The sequence below is a fragment of the Glycine soja genome, chromosome 16, assembly GCF_004193775.1.
Source record: "Glycine soja cultivar W05 chromosome 16, ASM419377v2, whole genome shotgun sequence".
Lineage (NCBI taxonomy): Eukaryota > Viridiplantae > Streptophyta > Magnoliopsida > Fabales > Fabaceae > Glycine > Glycine soja.
The window spans coordinates 22,905,107-22,930,904 of record NC_041017.1 but is presented as its reverse complement, the minus strand read 5'-3'; the positions used below and the strand labels follow the sequence as shown (position 1 = coordinate 22,930,904).

At 34.1% G+C, this 25,798-nt stretch overlaps 1 protein-coding gene across 1 annotated transcript; it reads left to right on the top strand.

The window, feature by feature from the left end:
* The first annotated feature begins 1,092 nt into the window (after nucleotides 1-1,092).
* LOC114389866 (replication protein A 70 kDa DNA-binding subunit A-like) lies at nucleotides 1,093-14,895 on the top strand. The gene is made up of 15 exons (XM_028350584.1): nucleotides 1,093-1,163; nucleotides 3,362-3,502; nucleotides 4,547-4,620; nucleotides 5,615-5,661; nucleotides 5,757-5,791; nucleotides 6,227-6,386; nucleotides 6,477-6,744; nucleotides 6,836-6,920; nucleotides 7,025-7,152; nucleotides 7,418-7,527; nucleotides 7,627-7,784; nucleotides 7,858-7,978; nucleotides 8,071-8,241; nucleotides 14,566-14,637; nucleotides 14,731-14,895. Exons 1-15 carry the CDS (start codon nucleotides 1,093-1,095, stop codon nucleotides 14,893-14,895), a joined length of 1,806 nt encoding a protein of 601 aa, XP_028206385.1.
* The last annotated feature ends 10,903 nt before the right edge of the window (nucleotides 14,896-25,798 follow it).

The following is a 25,798-nucleotide window of genomic DNA, read 5'->3' as shown; positions in this document are numbered from 1 at the left end:
CGGTGAATGCTAGAGGAAGAACACCACCATTTCCATCTTGCGATGTGGCCATTAACAGGGTCCCACGGTATTTGCCGTATAAATGTGTGCCGTCAACTTGTATGATTGGCTTACAGTACTTAAAAGCCTCCTTGCATTGACCAAATGTCCAAAATACTCTATGAAATTGACGATGTTCGCGACTCACCCTATTACCGACAATAAAATCGTCATGTAGTATTTGAAAGTAAGAGCCAGGAGAATGATTTTGCATGTGTGTTAGCCATGACGAGAGTTTCGCATACGACTATTCCCAATTGCCATATTCGATTGCAATCGCCTTTTGTTTGGCCATCCATGCTTTTCTGTATGAAACCTTATAGGAAAATTCACTATTTATCCTTTCTTGAATCAAAGAAATTTTTATTGATGGATCTTCTCTGATCATGCCTGTAATTCAAATAACTAAATAAAATTACAAATTAAAATAACAAATAACACAAAAGTAGGATAATATGAACATAAAAAACGTACCTACTACGCAAGTCGCAATTAAATTTGAATCAAGCTTCTCATGGTCTTGTGTCATAGTCATATTTAGACATGTGTGCGGTCCACCCCATCGTGTCACTTTCCATGCATAAGTTTTTTTGGATAAAATTGCCCTCATATAAAAAGGGTAAGGAGACTCTTCGGTGTTGTTGGGGCAACAAACGATATATTTGTGTGATTTCGTTTCAACAACCTTAAAACTTTGATGCACCTTCATCACATATTGTTTGAGTGCATTTTTGACCGCATCTTTACTGTCAAAATCCATGCCAACATATAATTCTTGTCCAACATTAAAAGTCGTTGGCATGTCCAGACCACAAGTGTCCTCCTCGTCCGGATGACTCCAATTGATATTATTATAATGCATAGCATCATTCCAAAATGGATTTTGAATTTCTGGTACACCTAATAATTTATAAAATAAAATCACGTCAACAAACTACTCCTATTTAGTTACCATTAAATACAATTCTCATAAAAAGATAGATGTATTCAACTAATTTTGTATTTCACAAACATTTACCTTCGCTTGGGTGAACAATTGAAACTGGTTCAACGATGTCAGTGACTTCATCATCTGTATCAGATATTCCATCATCACTATCATCTTCATCGAAAGACTCTTCAACGTATGAGTTAGATGCAAGATAATCATCATCATCATCATCATCATCTTCATCAACATGTAAATTGCTTATATTTCTTGGCAGTTCCGACTCATGATGAGATACATTACGTCCACATGACGTAACAGAATTTGCAGCATGAAACATAAAACCACCAGCAACATCCTTTTCTACGTACAACTCTAGAACTGACATTTGTTGTTGTTGTTGAAAACTTTCGATCATAGTTTCAACATCTTCGTCATCACAAATTTGCAACGCAACATATTTTCCTGAAACTAAAAATCTACAACTTATAGTAGAAATAATGTCATTATTTTCTAACTTTACCTTATCTCCAATTTTTTTTTTCAAAGCATTGTAACTAATTCTGCGTTTAATCTGAATGGCATTTTTACTGCCTTCAAATATTACACCATCATTGTCTTCATATACTCTTCCGTTGAAATACAACACTGTAATAATTGAATTCATGATATACCTACATCAACAAAATTAAAAATAATTAATCATAACAACAGTCTTTTTAAAATAAATAAGTGTATTTGCTTGCTGCATCTACTAAATTAAATTTAAACTTAAACTTAAAATACAAATTAAAATAAGTAAACATTATTAAAAAAATTACTTCAACGTAAAAAACCTAATTACAAATTGGCTTAAACTTCACGTGTTAAAATTTGTTTCTAAATAAAACAATTATTACTTCAATTAATTATTTTGTGAATCGTAAAAATAAAAAAATTTATTTGCTTCCTCTAGTAAACTTAAATAAACATTGAGACGTCATTCTAACAAAAAAAAAACAAAATTACTCATACGTCAAATTAAATAATTCAAAAAAAATTCCTTCAAAAACTTAAAGACTCACATATAATATTTATAACCGGAAGGGTCACACGTCAAATTTCTTCTAAGCCACAAAAACCATGAACAAAGAGGATTACAAATAATTAGTCATACTAATTTTAAAATAAAAATTCTAATTAAAAAAAATTCACTTAAACTTTACCTTCAAATTTTAGTCTAACAAATCAAATTATTACTTCAATTAAATATTTTGTCAATGATACAAATATAAACTATTTATTTGCTTGCTCTATTAAACTTAAACTACACATTCATACTTTATTCTAAAAAAAATTACTCTAATTAAATAATTTATGAAAAATTCCTCAACTTCACAAAAAATTTCAAACACAAAATAAAAGGGTTATAAATGAAAGGATTACACTTAAAAAAATTTTAGACGGAACATAATTAAAATTACAATTTTTTTATTAACTTATACTATATTTTATAATTAAAATTACAATTTTTTGTTGTTAACTTATACTATATTTTATCACAAGTAAAATGAAACTTCGTTTTTAACTCTAAACAAACCACAAAATAGTTAAGAAATAGCATGTAATTAGTTTTTGTCTTAAATTAAATTATATGTCAAATAATACCAAAACAATTCTATATGTCAAATACGGAAATTAAATTCATTCACAAAAACAGTTAAAAAAAGGCTTACAAATAATTACTGCTAATAATTTCTAAATTAAAAATCTAATTTACAAAATTAATGCAATTTGACCTCCAAATTTTATTCTAACCATAAAATTTATTACTTCAAAATAAAAAATTTATACATGAGAAATAAACAAAACTAAATAAGACTTTCTTTAAATAAATATAAAATACTTACTATAGAATCAACAAATTTCAAACTTCAAACAAAAGTCTTTCTTCCTCTCTTCAGTTTCTTACTCTCTTTCAGTATGAAATTTTGCAAGTATTGAGTATCATTGCAAGTGCTCTATTTAAACAAAATTTACAAGAAGAAAGCTGAAGCTATCTCTTAATTTACACGCCATTAAACTGTATGCATGTGAACAAGGTGTAGCATCTCTGAACCCCTAACCTGTGAACATCTACAGCTAGCTTTGAACCTTATTTCAGACCTTATGTTTAGTCTCATCATGAACAAGGAGAGCATGCACAACTTCCTACGTTGAGTATCATTGCAACTGCTTTATTTAAACAAAATTTACAACAAGAAAGCTAAATCTATCTGTCAATTTACACTGTAAATTTACACGCCATTAAACATTAAACTGTATGTGAACATATAGTCTCCCAATGCATGTGCCTCTGAACCCTAACCTGAATAACCTAACCTGTTGCTTTCATATATGTCTCGTCATGAACAGGGAGCATCTCGCCGTTAGCATTGGCGAGATTGCCCTAGCCTACGTGGAGCATCTCGCTCCTGCTCCTAGCGGGACTGCTGCTACGTGGAGCATCTCGCTCCTGCTCTTGGCGGGACTGGGGAATCGCTTCTCCTACTGGCGGCATCCCCGGACTCGCTAATGCATCTGGCGGCATCAAATTAGAAACAGACCCCCCCTGCAATTTCTTTCAAAAGGGACCCTGATGCGTAAATTGTTTATAAATGTGTCCCTGTACAGTAAATTTGCCACTTCCATTCCCATTAAAATTTTGCAGATAAATATCCACTTCAGTCATCTCCATTAAAAATTTTATAAGTAAATACGTGTTATGGATCCATTCTAAATGAGCGGATAAATATTTTACCCATTTATAAATATTTTAATGGATATTTATAAGATTCGGATACATTTTTATCATCTAATCTACTATATTATAAAAGAGAACCCCATGAAAATTACTGGTGTGACCCTTCTTAGAAAATTGACATTTGTCCCTTTTGCTGGGTTTATTGTCATTTCGATGTGTTTTTGGTTTGTCCTCAGCTTCTACACGTGGGTGGTTTACGTGTTAAGCAAGTGATTTACGTGTTAATTGTTTTGATCAACAAGGAATTTTTGTGCCATGTGTCTGATGGCTAAGGTAGCTTCCACTCTTTGATTGGGCACGTGGTTTGGGGGTTTTGTGCAATCCCGTTGGTTGTTGTTGTGTCACTTTGGTTTGTTTCTTTTTCAAGTTTGAAAGCAAAACTGAACTTGAAGGTGTGAGGCTCGGCCTTGGTCGTTTCTTTACTAACTTTTATGTGCATGGCTGTGATTCTCGTTTTAGTTTTCAAGTTTGGTTTTGTTCTGTTGTTGGGGTTGTTCTGTTTTTTGTTGTGACATTTTCGTTTGTTTCTTTTTCAAGTTTGAAAGCAAAACTGGATTTGAAGGTGTGAGGCTCTGCCTTGGTCGTTTCTTTTCGAACTTTTATCTGCATGTCTGTGATTTTCGTTTTTGTTTTCTAGTTTGGTTTTGTTCTGTTGTTCGGGTTGTTCTATTTTTTTGTTTAATGTCTTTGTGTTCGGTTTGGTTTCAGTTTGTATGCGTGTTAGTCTTTTTCGCTGTTTTTTTTCTTTGGTGCTTTGTTTACTAACTTTTATATTGTGCATGACTGTGATTTTACAGTTTTTCTTTGGTTGACAAGTTTCTTTTGGGGTTTGCTTTTCCTTCATTGTTGGGTTTGACTGTGAGAAGAAAAGGTAATGTTTATGTTGTGCATGTGTGTTTTAGCTTTCGTTTGGCTTTTGCTGGGTTTGTTCTGATTTTGTTGTCCTTTTGTTTTCTTCTTCGGGTGCAACACATCTGTGGTTTACGTGTTTGCGTGTTTGTTTTTTTCCTCAAAAAGGAACTGTTGTGCCATGTGTCTGATGGATTAGCTAGCTTGCATTGTTTGATTGGACAGGTGGTTTGGGTGTTTTGCAGAATGGTGTTGGACGTTGTTGTGTTATTTTTGTTTGTTTCAGTTTTCAGTTTGAGAGCAAAATTGTTTGTTTGATTGGTCGTTTGTTTTCTAACTTTTATGTTGTGCATGGCTCCTATATTATAAAAGAGAAGCATAGGAAAATTACTAGTGTGACCCTTCTTTGAAAATTGGCACCTGTCCCTTTCGCTGGGTTTATTGTCATTTTGATGGGTTTTTGGTTTGTCCTGAGCTTCTACACGTGGGTGCTTTACATGTTGATTTTTTGATCAGCAAGTGGTTTACGTGTTAAGCAAGTGGTTTACATGTTAACTTTTTTATCAGCAAGGAATTTTTGTGCCATGTGTTTAATGGCTAAGCTAGCTTCCACTCTTTGATTGGGCACGTGGTTTGGGGGTTTTGTGCAATGCCGTTGATTGTTGTTGTGTCATTTTCGTTTCTTTCCCAATTTGGTTTAGCTCTGTTGTTCGGTTGGTTGTGAGAAGAAAAGGTAATGTTTTTTTTGTTGAATGTCTTTGTCTAATTTTTCTATTGTGCATGGCTGTGATTTTACATTTTTCCTTTGGTTGAGAAGTTTGTTTTGCAGTTTAGTTTTGTTGAGGTTGATTGGGAGAAGCTAAGGTAATGTTCATGTTGTGCATTCTTTGCTTGAGAGGTTTGTTTTACAATTTGTTTCATTTTCAAGTTTCGAAGGAAGACTGTTTGTTTGTTTGGTCGTTTGTTTTCTAACTTTTATGTTGTGCATGACTGTGATTTTCCTTTTTGTTTCCCAGTTTGGTTTAGCTCTGGTGTTCGATTGGTTGTGAGAACAAAAGTTAATGTTTTTCTTTTTTGTTGAATGTCTTTATCTAATTTTTCTATTGTGCATGGTTGTGATTTTGCAGTTTTTTTTTTGTTGGCAATTTTGTTTTGCAGTTTAGTTTTGCTGAGTTTGATCGGGAGAAGCTAAGGTTATATTCATGTTGTGGATTCTTTGGTTGAGTAGTTTGTTTTACAGTTTGGCTTTGTTTGGCTGTTAGTTTTGAGTGTGGCAAATGGAAATTATACTTTTGTACCCAAGTTTGGGTTTGGCTGAGAGAAGTTGAGGTTTAAGTTGAGGATGACTGTTTTTGTATGGTTTGTTAATTTTGGTGTTAATGGATTTTTATATGTTAATTCTATTTAGTCACTTATGCAGATGTTTTGTCCACATGTTTATTTTTACTGATTTATATGGAGTTTATTGTGGTCTTATGTGTGTTTTATGAATTTTCTTCTTTGTTTTGTTGGTGACAGGCTGTTAGCTTTGGTTTGCAGTGGTTGAGGTTGTAGTTTAGTTTTTTGGCCGTTTGACTATATGCTTGGTTTTTAACTAATGTTCTGTTTTTCTTGGAGTTGTTGTTCAGGGTTTGCGATTATAAAGTTATGGCACGTGTTGCTGACAAAATAAAATTGATAGATGGATCATGGGAAGCTCTTAAGCTTTCTGTAAGGATTACTGATCTTTGGTTCATTGGGATTCCCGGAAAGACTGAACAAGCCGAAATGGTGGTTGTTGATTCTGATGTATGTTTTTGGCGGTTTTTTGGAATTATAAATTATGTTATTATATTATTGGTCATTCAATGAAGTATTTATATGCTTTCTATATTGTAGGGAGACGAAATCCATGTTGTTTGCAAGAAGGATCAGCTGAAGTCTCGCAAGGCTGATTTGAAAGAAAATTTGACTTATGTGATGCATAATTTTAAAGTTATCAAGAATGATGGGAAATTCAGAGTTTGTGATCATGAATATAAATTATGTTTTACTGGAGTTACTGTTGTTAGGCAATGTGATATGGAACAGTTACCTTTTAGGAAATTCAGATTTGTTGCTTTTTCCAGTGTCATTGCTGGTCATTTTAAAATTGGACTCTTGGTTGGTAAGATTGTTGTTTGCAATTTGTGGATTGATTTTGATTGACTTGCTTATGGCTTTTCATGTAAGATACGTTTACCTTGTGGTTGTTTTAGATGTTATTGGCGTGGTTGATGAAGTGGTATTCCGATATGTGTCATCCAAAAATACGAGGGTTGTTTCGAATTTAAAGGATTTGAGGTTATCTTTTACAATTTAATTTGAGTGTGTGTGATTGTTGTTTGTATCTGATGATGATTAGCTGCTGATATACTGATACATTAATTGTTGTTTCCTTCTGATAGTGGACAAGTGCTATCCTTTACACTCTGGGAAAATTACTGCTTACAGTTTTTGTCTTATTTGAATGATATTGAAGATGAAAGGCCAATCGTTATTCTCTTGACTCATGCTAGGATTAAGGAAGCACAGGGTCAGTGTAATGTTAGATTTCTCAATTTCCATGCTTGCTAGATTATATTTTTTTTGGTCTAATCTGTAGGATCATATCCGGCATCGGTCAGTAATTCTTTCTAGGCGTCTAAACTCATGATCAATGACCTCGTGCTGGAAATTCAAGAATTTAGAGAGAGGTATTTTGGCAATGTGTTGCTTATGTGATTGTAATTTCAAATTGTTAAATATATAAGTAATGTTTCCTGGGCTTTTGCATTTGTTGTATTGTTATAGTCTTTTAGATTTAGGGATCGAGGTTAGATCAATTTTGACGCCTATTGGACAAGGGAGTTCACAGGTTTCAGGGTCATCTCAATTATCATCAAAAGATGTGTTTCTGTCAAAGACTGAAGTAAAAAATATCTCTCAGATTAATGCCAGTTCAGGGTGATGTTCTTATTCATTTGTAGCTGTTATTTGTAGAAAATCTAATGTCAGTTTCTTCAAACAGGAGTTTGTTTGTGTTACTGTTGCCAAGATCACAACCATAGTGATGGACAACTATTCATGGTGCTATCCGGCTTGTGGTCAATGTTATAAAAAAACTGACATGCAAACTGTGCCGTTCACATGTCCGTGTGGCAAAGAGAATGATCAACCTGTACTGAGGTGATTGATTCATTGTTTAATTAGTATGACGTTCATCAGCTACTTTTTCTTATGCTAGTATCTATATTGGCAGGTATCGGGTTGAGGTGATGGTTAATCACAAGGGTGAAAAAACCAAATTTTTGATCTGGGATCGTGAATGTGTACAGTTAATTGGTCAGTCAACGGATGAAGTCAACAGGCTCAAAATAGAAGTATGTTCTTGTATTATCATGCAATGTTTTTTAATTTACACTGAACATTTGTTACCTTGCTATCAATTTTCATTCTTCTTTTTCTGCGCAAGGATGGGGATGTTGATTTAAATGCCTCTCCTCAAGCACTAGATAGGCTATTGGGTTGTTTCCTTGCATTCAAAGTGAAGGTGCAACCAAGGTTCAGGAATTCTGTTGTTCTTAAATATTCAGATGAATCAGACTTGATCAATATTGAGCTAGATATGATTCCTGATAGTGAGGTTGTGTTTTGTCAAATCTATTTTAGTTATTGTGAGTGTATGAATATATTCCATTTGTTTATTAGCTGTCGATTCATATATCATCTAGCCATGTTGCAAGATCGAGAATTCAATACTTGAGTCGACCGATCCTATAGTGCTTGAATCTGTGAGCTAACATTGTCTTTCTGATGCAATCCTACCCACCAAGGGTATTGGATAGAAGACTCCAAGAGGCTTGGGCTAGAGCTACTAAAGAAGGTTCTAGGGTTCTCATGAACTGTAGGGTAGATTTTTCAGTCCATGGGTCAAGGTTGGATCCACTCTTCTTTGTAAATATTAGAATAGGTTTTTCCTTCTTTTGGGCCTTGTATTTTGGCCATTCTAGTAGTATAGGGTTTTAGCCTTGTATTTCAGGGCATTTTGAGTAGTCTTTGTAGTAGGGACTTTTTTTTGTATTTTCAAGTATTTTGTCAAGGAGGTGAGCTTAGTTTTTAGATGGGTGTGTGTAGCTAAGCTCTAGCTTCTCAAGGAAGCTTCTCAAGGAGGTGAGCTTAGTTTTTAGATGGGTGTGTATAGCTAAGCTCTAGCTTCTCAAGGAAGTTTTCTCAAAGAAGCTTCTCAAGGAAGTTTTCTTAAGAAAGCTTCTCAAGGAAGCTACCTAGTCTATAAATAGAAGCATGTGTAACACTTGTTGTAACTTTGATGAATGAGAGTCTTGTGAGACACAACTCAAAGTTCAACTTCTCTCCCTTTTTCTTCCTTTAATTTCGTGCTCCCCTCTCTCTCTTTCTCTCCCTCTTTCTTTTCTTCCATTGAAGCATCCTCTCCAAGCTTCTTATCCAAGGCTCATCTTGGTGGTGAAGCTCCTTCTTCCATGGCTTATTCCCTAGTGGATGGTGCCGCCTCTTACCTCTTCTCCTTTTTCTTCCACTGCATCTCCATGGTGGAAAATCACCATTAAAGGACCTCATTGAAGCTCAAAGATCCAGCCTCCATAAACTAGCTTGTGGAGCTTCTATGGAGGCTGGATCTTTGAGCTTCAATGAGGTCCTTTAATGGTGATTTTCCACCATGGAGATGCAGCGGAAGAAAAAGGAGAAGAGGTAAGAGGCGGCGCCATCCACTAGGGAATAAGTCATGGAAGAAGGAGCTTCACCACCAAGATGAGCCTTGGATAAGAAGCTTGGAGAGGATGCTTCAATGGAGGAAAAGAAAGAGGGAGAGAAAGAGAGAGGGGGGAGCACGAAATTAAAGGAAGAAAAAGGGAGAGAAGTTGAACTTTGAGTTGTGTCTCACAAGAATCTCATTCATCAAAGTTACAACAAGTGTTACACATGCTTCTATTTATAGACTAGGTAGCTTCCTTGAGAAGCTTTCTTAAGAAAACTTCCTTGAGAAGCTTCTTTGAGAAAACTTTCTTGAGAAGCTAGAGCTTAGCTACACACACCCATCTAAAAACTAAGCTCACCTCCTTGAGAAGCTTCCTTGAGAAGCTAGAGCTTAGCTACACACACCCATCTAAAAACTAAGCTCACCTCCTTGACAAAATACATGAAAATACAAAAAAAAAGTCCTTACTACAAAGACTACTCAAAATACCCTAAAATACAAGGCTAAAACCCTATACTACTAGAATGGCCAAAATACAAGGCCCAAAAGAAGGAAAAACCTATTCTAATATTTACAAAGAAGAGTGGATCCAACCTTGACCCATGGACTCAAAAATCTACCCTAAGGTTCATGAGAACCCTAGGGCCTTCTTTAGTAGCTCTAGCCCAAGCCTCTTGGAGTCTTCTATCCAATACCCTTGGGGGGTAGGATTGCATCATCCCCTCCACCTTGGAAAGGATTTGACCTCAAATCCCGAGGTTCTTCATACTCTGGGCTCCTTCCCTCGACATCTGTAAAAAGAATAAAAACATATGTATTAGTGGTGTTGGGTATGTTAGAGTAGGGTAAGGTCTGAAAACTCCTTTCATGGACATCTTCCCATGAGGGAACATGGTTCCTCAGCAACTCAATGAATGATGCTACAAGTATAGAAAAATATGGGACAAACCTTTTGTAAAAGTTTGTTAAGTCATGGCAGCCCCAGATTTCCCTTATAATTGGTGGAGTGGGCTAATCAGGAATGACCTTTATTCTCTTAGGGTCCATGGGAACCCCTTGATCACTATTTAAAAAATTAAGGAATGTAATGCAATAAAGCGTACCTTTTTCTGTATTTTTATGTTGATTATTCCTACAAAAAAATACGACAAACCTAAGGTGTCCCATATGAGCACCTAAGTTTGTATTAAAACCAAAAATAAGAACAAACCTACCTAATGAGTCCCTATGTACATGAATCATGAAGATGTTAGGTGTACAAGTGATTTTACAAAAGAGGGTTGCACCACTCAAAACATTCATCATACCACCTATTTTAGGGACTTGGTGCCTAATAATACCTATTTTGGGCACCAACAAAGCACAAGGATTTAAGCTCTTGTGAACCAAACCCTCATCCAACAACTTCTTTACTTGAGGAATAAACTCAAGCCCTAGAGGTGTGGCAATGCTAGCAAGTGCCTTTTTACCAAAGAGAAAATGTGGAGGTTGTCTAAGAGGGAAAGTTTCTTTAATGTTTGTCTTTATTGTAAAATGAGTTTCCTTCTTAGCTAACCTCTTGGAGGAGACACTTACCTCCTTACACTTCTCTTTAACAACTAATGGTTGTCCTTCTTCTTGGGGGTAGATTTCTTCACTAGATTCTTCCCATTTTGCTTCTTCACTTTCACTAGAGGAAGGTGATGTAGTAGCCTCATCTTGGCTACTATAAATGTATTGGCCCCTCATAATCATGGTTTTTGTGGTGGGGCATTGAGAAGTAATGTGTCCTCTTCCAAGACATTTAAAGCACTTTATAGAGCTAGTTTTCTCTTGCATACTAGCCTTAGGGGCTAGCTTTTCTATTGTCTTCCCCTTATCATCTTTGGGCTTAGAAGGTGTCACCTCTAAGATGCCTTGACCTTGGTCTTTCTTTGGATAAGAGTGAGAGCCATAAGATTTTGGTGTAGACTTCTTTTTAAGTTGTTGCTCTACCCTTATTTCCCAAACTAAGTTAGCCTCTACATTGTCCTTCCCATGGAAGTATGGGAGGTTAATGTTAGCCTCTTGAGGCTTTCTTTCCTTTTCTCTTCTATGGGAGTGAGTTCTAAGATGTGGCCTATGCCTTCCTTCATAATAGTCACGAAGTTCTTCACTTAGGCTCTTGCAAGAGTTATGACTACTATAGGAGGCATGTTTTTCTCTTTTCATTTCTTTCATTATTTTTCTTCTTTCTTCCTCTCTTATTTTCTTTCTTTCATCTTGACTTATTTCTTCCACTCTTTTTTTTCCTTTTTCTTTTCTCTCTTGTTTTTCTTTTTCTTTTCTCTCTTGTTTTTCTTTCCATAACTTGAGGGAACTCAACTCATCTAAGATTCTAGATAAAGGGTCTTTATGACTAGTACCCTCGCCATTAACACTAGATGAATGATGACTCATGTTGGTTCCTAAGTTGTGGTTCTTTCTTGTTGGAGGTTTGAAAACAAAAGGTAAAACAGACTATGGTTGAAACTAGCCAAAATAAACACTAAAAGAGGTGTGAAAGATAAGGAAAAAAAACTAATTGGTAAAATGCAAGCTATCTAGGTGGTTTGACAATGGAAGGTAAAGGAAATAAGCTATGAAAGTAAGCAAGAAAAGTAAACTAGGTGAATCCTAAGAGTGTTTGGATGACCACATTCAAGGTTCCCAACAAAACACTCACTATCCTAAGGAAAAATTGCCTAAAATTATTACACACAAATGGAAGTTTGGTAACCTATTGGAGGCTCCCAACACACTTCCAATGAAAGGCCTTTTTGTTACAAAACTTGAAAGCAATGAAGGTAAGTAAATTGCCAATTACAAAATTACAAAACGGTCCTCAATTTTGGTGGTTGTGATCTCTTTGGTGATTCACTCAATTTGAAGTGCTTCTTAGTCCAATAGCTCTTAAGATGGTTGGCCCCTTTCTTCTTGACTCAAGTTCTTCAAGGGATGACACCAATCCTCCTTCCAATTCCCAATATGGCAACCCACAAACAAGGAAACAAAGAGACAAGCAATAACCAAAGACCAAAAAAAATGAAATGAAAGCTAAACCAATGGAGTTTTAACAAGACAATTTTTCAAGGATTACTCAACAATTAAAGCAATGAAAAGGACATAGAAGCAAGCTAGGACTCAAAGAGAAACTTAGAATGGCTCTAGAGTAGAGTAATAAAACTACAAAAAAAAGACTCAACAAACCTCTAGCTTTGGCACTTTTTTTCACAGTAATTTTCAATTGAAATTTCGGAACTAAGATTGGTATAACATAGGCACCAATTATAGAATAAATTTTGAGCCAAAACAACAAACACACTTCCCTTTCACTTTTTTTTTCTGGATACTGATTTTTCTGCCAACTTGTGTGATTTTTAGTATTTTTTTCCTTTTATCCAAATCACTTGGTTCTTTTTTTATAACTTTTTTACAGATGTCTAGAAAATTAATTAAAAATTTCATCTCAAAATTCGAAGTAACCAATTCTCAATAATTTTTATAAGTTTGTATGTCCAAGCTGCCAGCACCAGCGATTTTTTTTAAGCATGGTATATTGATTGCCTTGGGCTTACTTTCAACCTTCCTATGTATGTTGAACTCACTAGGATTGTTTACCATAGTTTTAGGAGTTCAATATTCACTTAGGATCAACATTTCGGCCAGCAATTCAATCACCAAAACTCAAATTCACAATAGACATAATCATAAGGAAACCTAAAAGTTCAAGAAAAGGTTCACAATCAAAGACTCTCTAAGAATTTTGCATGAACATGTTAAGGACTAATTAACATGAAAGATTTGACTCAAATCAAATAATAGGCTAAAAGAATTTCATACACTCATGAACAAATGAGTTAGACAAAGAAACAAGAAAATAAAATTCAGCACAACATAAGAAATCTTATGTGACAAGTTTCATGACTAGACATGACTTCTATGACAAAACTACAATAGGTGAACAAGTCACTCTAGATTTTTGAGGTTTTATTCTAATTTAATGTTTTTGTAAGAATTTTATGGTTTAGGTTTTAGCCACAAAAAATAACAAGACAAAACTCAAAGGAACCTAAACTCAACACAATTCATGGTTCAAGAACAAGAACAAGAAATTTGAACCATAGAAAATCAAATCTAGCTTCCATAACAAGTTTAATCGGTGGAAACTCTAAAGAATCATGTCAACAACATTTATCACAAGACATGTGAGGAGATACATGGAGAAAAATGAAGAAAAAACAATGGAAGAGAAGGTAAAGCAAAAAATTAATGGAGGTTTAAGGAGCACCTAGTTGAAGCTTTTGTGCTCTGATACCACTTGATGGAAGCTTGCTTGTGGAGCTTCTATGGAGGCTGGATCTTTGAGCTTCAATGAGGTCCTTTAATGGTGATTTTCCACCATGGAGATGCAGCGAAAGAAAAAGGAGAAGAGGTAAGAGGCGGAGCCATCCACTAGGGAATAAGCCATGGAAGAAGGAGCTTCACCACCAAGATGAGCCTTGGATAAGAAGCTTGGAGAGGATGCTTCAATGGAGGAAAAGAAAGAGGGAGAGAAAGAGAGAGGGCGGAGCACGAAATTGAAGGAAGAAAAAAGGAGAGAAGTTGAACTTTGAGTTGTATCTCACAAGACTCTCATTCATCAAAGTTACAACAAGTGTTACACATGCTTCTATTTATAGACTAGGTAGCTTCCTTGAGAAGCTTTCTTAAGAAAACTTCCTTGAGAAGCTTCTTTGAGAAAACTTCCTTGAGAAGCTAGAGCTTAGCTACACACACCCATCTAAAAACTAAGCTCACCTCCTTGAGAAGCTTCCTTGAGAAGCTAGAGCTTAACTACACACACCCATCTAAAAACTAAGCTCACCTCCTTGACAAAATACATGAAAATACAAAAAATCCTTACTACAAAGACTACTCAAAATACCCTAAAATACAAGGCTAAAACCCTATATTACTAGAATGGCCAAAATACAAGGCCCAAAAGAAGGAAAAACCTATTCTAGTATTTAAAAAAGAATAGTGGATCCAACCTTGACCCATGGACTCAAAAATCTACCCTAAGGTTCATGAAAACCCTAGGGCCTTCTTTAGTAGCTCTAGCCCAAGTCTCTTGGAGTCTTCTATCCAATACCCTTGGGGGGTAGGATTGCATCACTTTCTCTTTTTTTCTTGGTGTATGTTGCAATGATGGCAACAAAATTTAGTTGACTCATCAATCAATATTTGATGCAGCAATCTCTGTCTATTACTGCTGATCATGGTCGGTCAAGGCTTGGCTCCAGTGAGCCTACAGAGTTTGAATCTGTAAGTTGGGGTTGCCGTTGTGTGTTTTTGCTGGTGTATTTTTGGATGATGTCAACAGAATTTAGCTTACTGATCAATTAATATTTTATGCAGCAATCAGTGTCTGTTACCGGGGATCATGACCCTCTTCTCAGGATTCCATTGACACCAACTAAGCGTGTATCTTTTGATGAGTTGGATAATGAGCGAAAAAACTTTCAGATTTCACCTGCTGAAGTTTCCTCGAACAAATTAGCTAAGCTTTCTCAGCCTGAATGAATTATGTTGTTGAAATGTTGCCTTGGATGTTTTTTTATGATCGTATGGTCAAATTGTAATATTTACCCCGTCACAGTTTTTGTGGTTTTTTTTACTCTTTGCATGGAGGACGTTGTTGGAACATTAATTTTCGTTAAATAGATTTTGTAGTTGCAAACAAAACTGGTTTTTTCCTCTTTGATTAAATGAAACAGTAGTTTTTTGGGACTTTGCATTACTCTATTTGTTAACCCTGTGATGAAATTCCAATCTGTGCATTGTTGTTGTCAAAATCTTAATGAATGTAATCACTTCAAGTTAGCTGATGAATGTTAATGAGTTAAGATAATTGATAAAGACATATTGAATGCAAGGATTATTTCGATTCAATACAAGAATGCTGATAAATGTTAACAAGTCTAGATAACTCATGAATTAAGGTTTTTTTGGAGGGAATTGCACATGAACTAAAATATAAGCTGACATTTACTAATTAAAAACTCAGTTTTTTTACAACTCAAATATTAATGGTAAGTCATTAGAATCAGTAAAATAGGAAATTACTATTGCACAACTAATTTGGAAATTTAGTATAATCAGTGCTAAGTGAGGACATATTCAAGGCAAGGATTATTTCGATTCTATTAGAGATGAGAATTGAAAATATGACACATTGATCAATCAAAGAGAGATTGGACAGCGTTCGATATCAAAGTTTTCTCTACCCTGCATCTTTAGTTGTAGTTTTGTGTTGTGATTTCAATTTAATGCTAAATTTTCTTTTTTATCTTTCTCTACCCTGCATCTTTAGTTGTAATTTTGTGTTGTAATTTCAATTTGATGCTCAAATTATTTTTATTATAATGATAATTGTCAAAATGTCTAATCACATTTAATCTAGCAAACGCAGATTTGATATTTGCCATCTCTTGCTTTTTGTCAATTAAGATTTTTTTATTAAAATTTACACATGAATCTTTAGCTGTAATTTTGGATGCCAAAATAAATCTGTTCATTAATTATGAAATCCATTATATAAAAACGTCAAATCACATTTAATCCCCCAAACCGACATTTTATATTTGGCATCGTTTGGTTGATGTCAGTTAACATTTGTTTATTAATTCACAAAATATTCTATCCTTTGTTATAAATTGCGTTCTAAATTCTTGACCTCTAAAAATGCAGATCAATCACATAGTCGATTCTATATCTAGAACTTACTCATCTATATACAATATCTTTACAGCTGAGTCTGATCATTCCTCCATGACTGATTTTCGAAACTACTTAAATTCAACTTGCATGTTTAATTTTGTTTTTATTACACAATTGAACATTTGGAATTACTTTGATGTATAATTTGGTCTCTGTGTATTTCAAATCTTTGTTGTGGTGAATTGATATACCAAACAACTTCATTGATATCAATTGCAAACATGCAAAAGAATGCACATGCAAATGCATGTACCTCAGGTAAAGCTAGAATGTATAGAAAAGGTATCATGCAAAAAAAAAAGGCTCAACCTGACAGATCACATGAGGCAAGTATAGATTCCACTCTGAAAGATATACAATGTCAAGGTGAGAAATTATAAATAAGATGTTTTCTTTTATAAATACATTAATCTGTTTGACTTGACTTAACTTGTCTCTATTCTTAAGTCATAACAGTTGATTCATTAGAAGATATAAATTGTGAATCTCCACAAGGTATGATGATAGAAAATCCTCACTCACTTTTTTGCCCAAATTTTAATTATATCTATGATATCTAACGTAAATTGTTACAGCATCTGATTCTAATTCTTTCTCTGACGATGAAAATTGCGAATCCAATACTAATGAAGCTGCAATCGATACTGAAGGTAATAATTATAGCTCTGATATAACGTTAACGATATCAACTGATATCCTTTAAATTAAATTCCACTATCTCATTAGACAATTTCAGGCTATTCTGACTTGGGTGATCAGGCCATGGAATGTAGACATTGCAATGCAAAAATGTGGAAATACAACAAAGTCCAAAATTCACCTTATGTTGTGGAGATGGGAAAGTTGAGCTTCCGTTATTACAAATTCCACCGAAATATCTTGAATGACTTCTGTTTGATGGTAAAGCAAGTGATAGTAAAAATTATCAGTGTAACAAACGGACATACAACATGATGTTTGCCTTTACGTCTACTGGTATTAAGCTAGATAAATCAATTAATGAAAGTAGAGGACCTCCTACAATTAGAATTCAGGGTCAACCATGCCATCGAATAGGCAGCTTATTACCAATGCCTGGAAAGCAACCAAAATTTCCACAATTGTATATCTTTGATACGCAGAATGAAGTTGAAAATAGAATTAATACAATGAGGTAGTACTTCTTTTGTTTCTTTTATTATCAAATATGAAGTATTCTAATTCGGAAAGCATGTTTTGTGACACCGATGGATGTGTTTTTATATTGTTTTTTGCAGTCAACATGTTGGAATTCAACCAGAGATTGTTTCAACTTTAAGTCAAATGCTGGATGAGTGCAATGTCCATGCAAAATGTTTTAGAATGGCCAGGGACAGATTGACAGATACCCAAGTCGATAATGTAAAATTGAGATTGATAGCTACACGTGAGAAAGATGGTCGTACATACAATCTCCCAAATGTTTCTGAAGTTCCTACTTTGATTGTTGGTGATTTTTATCCAGACTCAAGAAGGGATATTATTGTTGAAACTCAAAATGGAGAATTACAAAGAATCCATGAATTACACTCTAGCTATCTAGGACTCCAATACCCTTTACTCTTTCCCTTATGGTGAAGATGGATATAGACCTGATATACTTCACCGTTGTACACCGTTGTACACCTAGTAGCAGAAAAAGGAAGAGAAATCGTCGAATGATGAGAGAATGGTTTGCTTATAGACTACAAAATGAAGCACAAACTTTGTTGCATTCTAGAAAACTATTCGAACAATTCATTGTTGAAGCATACACGATGGTTGAGTCTGAAAGACTTAACTACATTAGGAACAATAAAAAAAAACTTGGAGTTGACAAGCATTGTAGTTTACAAACATCATTGGATGCTGGAAGCAGTAAAGGCTCTTCAAAAGGAAAAAGAGTGATTTTGCCGTCAACCTTTGTTGGCAGTCCACGCTATATGGACCAACTTTATTTTGATGGTATGGCAATATGCAGCCATGTGGGTTTTCCAAATCTTTTTATTACTTTAACATGTAATCCAAATTGGCCTGAAATTCGTAGAGTGCTTGCACCTTTGAATCTAAAAGCAACAGATAGACCAGATCTTATCTCACGTGTTTTCAAATTGAACTATGAGCAGATGCTTTTTGACTTAACAAAAAAACACCTGCTTGGAAAAGTAGTCGCATGTGAGTTTGCCATTAATATGCTTTTTAAAGTTACACATTTGTTTATTGTTTTTCATTTTTCCTTGATATAATACAACTATACAGAATTTCTATATTATTGTTCCACTATTAATACAATCAGCTAACAATTGCAGATATGCACACAATTGAATTTCAAAAAAGAGGACTTCCTCATGTGCATTTATTGCTATTCTTACATCCAGATAATAAATATCCATCTTCAGATGACATTGACCACATAATATCAGCAGAAATTCCTTCGCATGAAAATGAACCTGAACTCTATACATTAGTCCAAAATCATATGGTACATGGACCATGTGGAATTCTCCAACCTAACTCTCCATGTATGAAAGAAGACAAGTGTAGCCGTTTTTACCCTAAAATGTTTCACCCTCAAACTGTTTTAGATTCAAATGGCTATCCAATCTATCGTAGAAGAAACGATGGTCGTACCATTTCAAAGAATGGAGTTATTATTGATAATAGATATATAGTACCTTACAATGCAAAATTGCTGAGAAAATACCAAGCACATATAAATATTGAATGGTGTAATCAAAATACTTCCATTAAATATCTATTTAAATATATAAACAAAGGTTATGACAGAGTCACTGTTGTTGTTATTCATGATGCTAATGGTACACTTGAGAATGCTATCAATCAAAATGATAAGATTAAAGAATATGTGGATTGCAGGTAATATTAATTCAACATGTATACTTAAGTTACTCATTGTTTCTTTAATTATGAATTTTTTATGTCAGATATATTTCTCCATTAGCTTACCTATCAATACAGATGAACAAAAAACAATTTATCACAGAATTATCCAAGCTGTCAACAACAATGAAGGTGGAATGTTTTTCCTATACGGATTTGGAGGCACAAGAAAAACATTCATATGGAGAACATTAGCAAGTTCATTGAGAGCAGAGAATCAAATTGTTATTATTGTTGCTTCTAGCGGAATAGCCTCTCTATTATTACCTGGAGGCAGAACTGCACATTCCAGATTTAAAATTCCTGTACCAATTTTTGAAGACTCAACATGTAATATCCATCAAGGGACCCAATTAGCAGAATTACTGAACCAGACAAGTCTAATAATTTAGGATGAAGCACCAATGGCCCACAAATTTTGTTTTGAAGCACTTGATCAAAGTTTAAGAGACATTATCACAAATAAATCAAGCTCAAATCAAATATTTGGAGGCAAAGTTATAGTATTCGGGGGAGATTTTCACCAAATACTACCAGTCATCCCAAGAGGAACCCGCTCAGACATTGTAAATGCAGCAATCAATTCATCCTATCTATGATTCGTGTGAAATATTGACCTTGACAAAAAACATGCGCTTACACAACAATCTAGAATCAGTTGATGAACAAGAAACTGCCACATTTGCTAAATGGATTCTAGACATTGGAGATGGAATTATAGGTGATGAAAACGATGGTTATGCTACAATTCAAGTTCCTGCTCATCTACTCATTACTCAATATGATGATCCAATCAGTGCTATAGTCAAATCAACATTCCCAGACTTAGATCAACACCACAATAATCCTGAATTCTTTAAATCCAAGGCAATACTAGCTTCAACAAATGAAATAGTAGAACAAATCAATCATTACGTACTATCCTTCATTCCAGGTAATTATCTCATTACTTATTTAATTGACACTTGCTCAGTCAAAAATATCATCACTGAAATTGCAATTTTGCAAATCATAGGTGATCACATGGAATATCTAAGCTCTGATTCTGTTGATAAATCAGAAACCAGTGAAGATTCGTATTTCCAATCAATTACTACTAAATTCCTTAATTCATTGAACACATCCGGTTTGCCAACTCATTCTATCAAACTTAAAATTGGAAGTCCTATAATGCTGTTAAGGAACCTCGACCAAAATCAAGGTCTATGTAATGGTACTAGATTAGTGGTAACAAAGATGGCAAAACATGTAATTGCAACTGAAATTATCTCAGGTAAAAACATTGGTCTCGCTGTTTATATTCCAAGAATGTCAATGTTGCCTTCACAATCACCCTGTCCGTTTAAACTATTGAGAAGACAATTTCCGATTATGCTATCTTATGCAATGACAATTAACAAGTCACATGGACAATTGCTATCCATGGTTGGACTTTATTTGCCAAAACCTGTATTCACTCATGGCCAATTATACGTTGCATTGTCAAGGGTCAACTCAGCAAAAGGATTAAAAATCCCGATTCATGATGATGAGCAGAAAAGCATGAATTCCACTACCAATGTAGTATTCAAAGAAGTGTTCAGAAACATTAAAAGGTAAATTTCAGTTGTTTAATATCAGGTTCAATTCTATTGTCATGCTTTTTCAAACAGTCATATTCTTTAATAATCAATTCTTCCACATTACATTATGACTGCATTATATAATTTAACTTATTACAATCTTCAATACAATTCGATTCATATTAAATATTGAGAATTGACTATCAGTTTCAATTATTTTGCCATGCTTTCTGAAACAGTGCTACTCTTTTGTGATCACTTCTTGAAGAAAATTCCATTGATTTTAAATACTAAGAATCCACCAACAATAACAACAAGCAATCTATAATTTTTTTAAAACTGCCTCCTTAATCAAACATAACCGCTTTGACACAGACACACAGTCAGAAAAATACATACATACATACATATATATATATATATATATATATATATATATATATATATATATATATATATATATATATATATATGCATCGTTTTATTAATAACAAAATAATAACCATCGTGAAATTTAATTACCACCACAGGAACGTGTAAAATAGTTTAGTCATTGGGTGAACTTTAAATTATTAATCTATTAATTAATCCATTAAGGCGAAAACCTCATAGAAAAAATTAACCCATTTAAGGCCCAACTATTACATGCACACCACAAATAGCACTAAAGTTCAATCAGTTCTGAAACCATTCACAAAAAAACCGTTCGGTTACTTCCACAACTATTCACGTTCAGACTCTTCACATCATCACTAGCTTTCCCATTCAAGAAGCAACTATTGAGTTGCACCGTTTCCAACAAAAACCTACCGCCACTTATGGCATTGAGAAGATAAATCAATTAATCAAGTCCACTCAACTATTAAGCCATATTACATGTTCTTCTGGAAACTTCATCTCAACATCCTATCACCATACTTTCACTTCAGAGAAACCCAAAATGAGTATCGCATCCTCCACCGCTTCAACCAGAGTAAGGAGTGTCTCTTAAAAAGTTGATATCTTCCAACAGATTATTTTTTCACTTTAAATTTTTAACATTACTAAATCTTGTGTTCATGCATATTAGATATCCAATTGTAAGACCACCTGCAATCATCCAATTCAGAGCAGTTTTGCACAATGACCAGGTTATAGTTTAAAATAGAAAAAGCTTTTTTTTGTTCCCTTGCATCTGTTTGTTATTCCTTACATTCCATTTGCATGGTTTTTGATTGATCATATTATTTCTTTAGAGTTACAATTCTTTTGTTCTGTTTTTTCCCTGTTTCCTGCCTTGCCTGTTCTGTTTTTGTCTCTTTTTGCTGGCTTCCATGCTTCCATTGCATTTGCATGCTTTTCGATTTACCACATTATTACTTTAAATATATAGCATTTTGACTTTGCTTTTCTGTTGTATACTCATCATACTTCAGTTATGCTTCAGTTATAGTATTTTTGCTCTATTTTGCATTTCATTCTTGACATTTCATATATTACTGATTTTTATATACGTTAGTTATCCTTTGACTGTAGTTTTCGCATGGAACTTTATATCATTTTGGTTTAGTTCCTTTAACTTTTTTCATTTTCTCTTTTGACATATTATTTCTTTTCATACAATTTCTTCCTTTTTATATCCAGACATTCATAGAAATACCCTCATTCTACCATGAACAATAGGCGCCGAATTACCCACAAGAGGTTCGGTTCAAATACAATGGAGCAACCTACCCAATACGAGTCCAACAACACCGAGGCAGATATTTTTTTGCAGATGGACTCGCAGACGTCAGGGCAGATTTAAAAATCTACGAGTCTATCATCATCAACTTCTTTGCCTGCGATGATAACACCATTTTTTTATCTACATTTTACACCTTCCCTGAATCAACAGACATGTGGCAAACCAATACTTCATTCCCGCCAACATATCTGGACAACAGAAATAACCCAATGTATATTGGGTGCTCCCCAACCGCTGGTAACATGCAATCAGATTAACTTGCATTATTATGAGAATTTCAATCACATTATTAATCTGTATAAATGATATGCAGGAAATCCCATCACATGCAAGGAAATATCTGAAAGAATGTGACAATAACTTGACAATTTTAAGGAAGAATGCACCTCCTCTGCAATGGGACGTTGTTATGCTCGACCGCGGCATTAAAGATAAAAGTATCGTCCGGCCATGGTATAAGTTTCTCAGGGAAAACGATTTTCATCATGAGGACGAGGTATCATTCTACTACCGGCCACACGAAAGAATTTGGGAAATAGTCATTAGAAGAGAAAGGAAGTGACAATAATTTTCATTTTATATGTAATTATATTTTGTTTATTTTGTCTGAACAATCTCTCTTTTACCAACATTATAAATACATATCTATCTAATCTTCAATTATACTACTGTGATTACAATTTTACTAACCAAGTCCTTATTAATCAGCCTTATCATTTTGGTGTCCATGAGCAAGTAAAGAACGCTAACGAAACAACCCGTGCATGTACACGTGTTGTAAACTAGTTTCTAATAAACAGTATACTTAATTATACTTCTAGTCCATTAAGTATTATAATTCTGAAAATTTTGTCTCACATGTTCCAATTGTGACAATTAGGTTTCTCAATGTATCACAAATATATTATTTTAGTCCCTCAAATTTTATAATCCTACAATTGAAATTAATTTTGAGGGATAAAAATTACACAATTATAATATCAAAGAGACTAAAATAATATAATTGTAATATATGGAGAACTTAGTTGACACAATTAAAATTTGGTGACCAAGATTACATATTTGTAATAGCCAACAAATCCAATTAACATAATTGAAACTTTAGAGACTAAAATCATTTAATTTTGATACTTTAAGAGATAAAAATACAATTATGCCAAAAATACAATTATGTCTAAATAGTAATATACCCCAAAACCTGTACAAACAAATACAAGTATGTTTTACTCCACCGTTCGATTAAGTTAATTTTGAGATCGATAATTGACTCACTAATCATGTATTTTTTTTATTAAAATCGACCAGGAACAGTGTCTTTACCTGTCCCAGTCAGACATCAGATCGATCATGCAAAAGAACTGGAATGAGCCGGTGTGACCTGACAGGTTTTGCTTAAAACCGGTGACCCGTCCTGATTTGGCGACTCGGACCAGTTTGACCATGTTTATTTTTTACAAAAAAAAAGATCGTGTTGTGCTTGCGGGCTACAACGCCTGACCGCCTTCACCTGCTGGCTCAAGCGGCTCCATCTTTGGCGGAGAGAGAGAGTAGAGTAGAGAAATATGATGTTGAAAATGTGTATTATTTTTCGCATGAAGAAAAGCTAAGTGGGAGAAGAAGTGGATCTTCTTGAATGAAGAAGAAAATAGTGTTGAACATGAAATAAGAAGATGAAATGGTGAATGTGAAATGAAAAAAGAGTAATCTGAGACTAGTGTAGAAGAGAGAGCATAGATTGTAGAAGAGTGTGGAAAAGTATCTGAAAAATATTATCACATTAGGAAGTAAAGATAATGGGACAGTGTGAAAGCTGCTGCACGTGGTATGGGAAGCGTAAAATTGATTTTTTTTTTTTAATATCAATATCCCATTTTCTTTTTTTATATATCAGACTATCCCTAAGCTCAAATTATTAATATATGTATCCCTTATTACTGTACAAGGACGGCGCGCCCGAGTGCACAACTTATTTTTTAAATTAGTTTTTGCCCACCTCTTTAGAATTCGCCACTCCAAATCTAAATTCTAAATGACTTTTTTTTCTTTTTTTTAATTTTTATTTTGTAATTTTTTTAATCATATAAATAAAATAATAATTAGTAATATATTTAATTATTATATTTAAACAATATAATTAATTATTATAATTTTTAAATATTAACATTGTAACTAATTGTAAGAATAATTATTAATAATTATTAATATTCTTAAAAAACAATTCATCATGACGGGAAAACAATATTATGAGTAGACACAAACATTCACATAATAAAAAAATTAACATTTGTGATAATTTGTAGGCACAAACAATAATAACATAAGTTATCACACATTTAAACAATTTAATAGATACGTTAGTAATTTTGATTTGTACTTCTTTAATTATTTGGACATTTGTTCTTGGAATGACCAATGGTTTTGTACAATGAATAATGTTTCAGTTGTCCCCTTTCTCTTTGGTCCTTTTTAATGCATATACGAGTTGATCATGGGGGACCCTTTTTTTTTCCTTCACATTTTTAGATCATAACGCATAGTTGACCCTTCATATTTTGCCCAATATGATGTGTGCTTCATTGGACCAAATGATTCACTCTAAATGTTGGACACGTAATCGAGCTTGTAAACGTCATTGATGAACTATTTATAATCAACTTAGATGTAATTACATGTTGCAATTACATGTAAACATGGTAAGTGTAGTTTTTGTAATTCACCACAATCACACAACAGTTTAGTAATGTTTACAACATATTTTTCTGGGAGACATCGTTGTTTTGGATTTAGGGATTCTTCCACTAAGAAAAGAGTACTTTGTGTATTGAACTCAATTACAACATGGAGTTACTAATTTTTTATTTGGCCTTAATGATCTTGTCAACATATTCTACCATTTCTTTACCTGATGCCCTCATATGGCTTCCCCGCCCCTTTTGACAAAGTATTTATTGCATCTTTTGTATGTATTGACCAACACAAAGATTGGTAGACTCATTGTTTTCTCAACATTGAATTCATGGCCTTGACAAGATTTGTTGTCATGTGACCCCATCGTCTCCTGTTGTCCCAAGCAATAATCCATTTTTCTTTTGGGATCTTCTCTATCTAGTCAGTCGCTTGCTTATTTTCTTTCATTACTGATGAGAATCCTAAAACTACCCAAATACAGGGACCTATGACTAGGAGTAGGACCAAACAGTCAGTGGATACCCTCCAACAAATGGTAGCAGGCATACTTAGCAAGGCCCAAGTGGAGAAAGACGAAGGCCCAAGTGGAGAAGGATGATGGCCCAGAAGTAGAGGCACTACTAAGCATATTAATCATGTGGAAGCAATGACTTCCAAGATTATTTTGATGATGTCAAAGAATCAAGAGTTAAGCAAGTTCCAAAGCTTTAAGAATCAAGTCTCAAAGAATCAAGATTGAAGAACAATTAAATTTCAAGATTCAAGATTCAAGAACAATCAAGTTTCAAGAATCAAGATTCAAGAATAATCAAGATCAAGATTCAAGAATCAA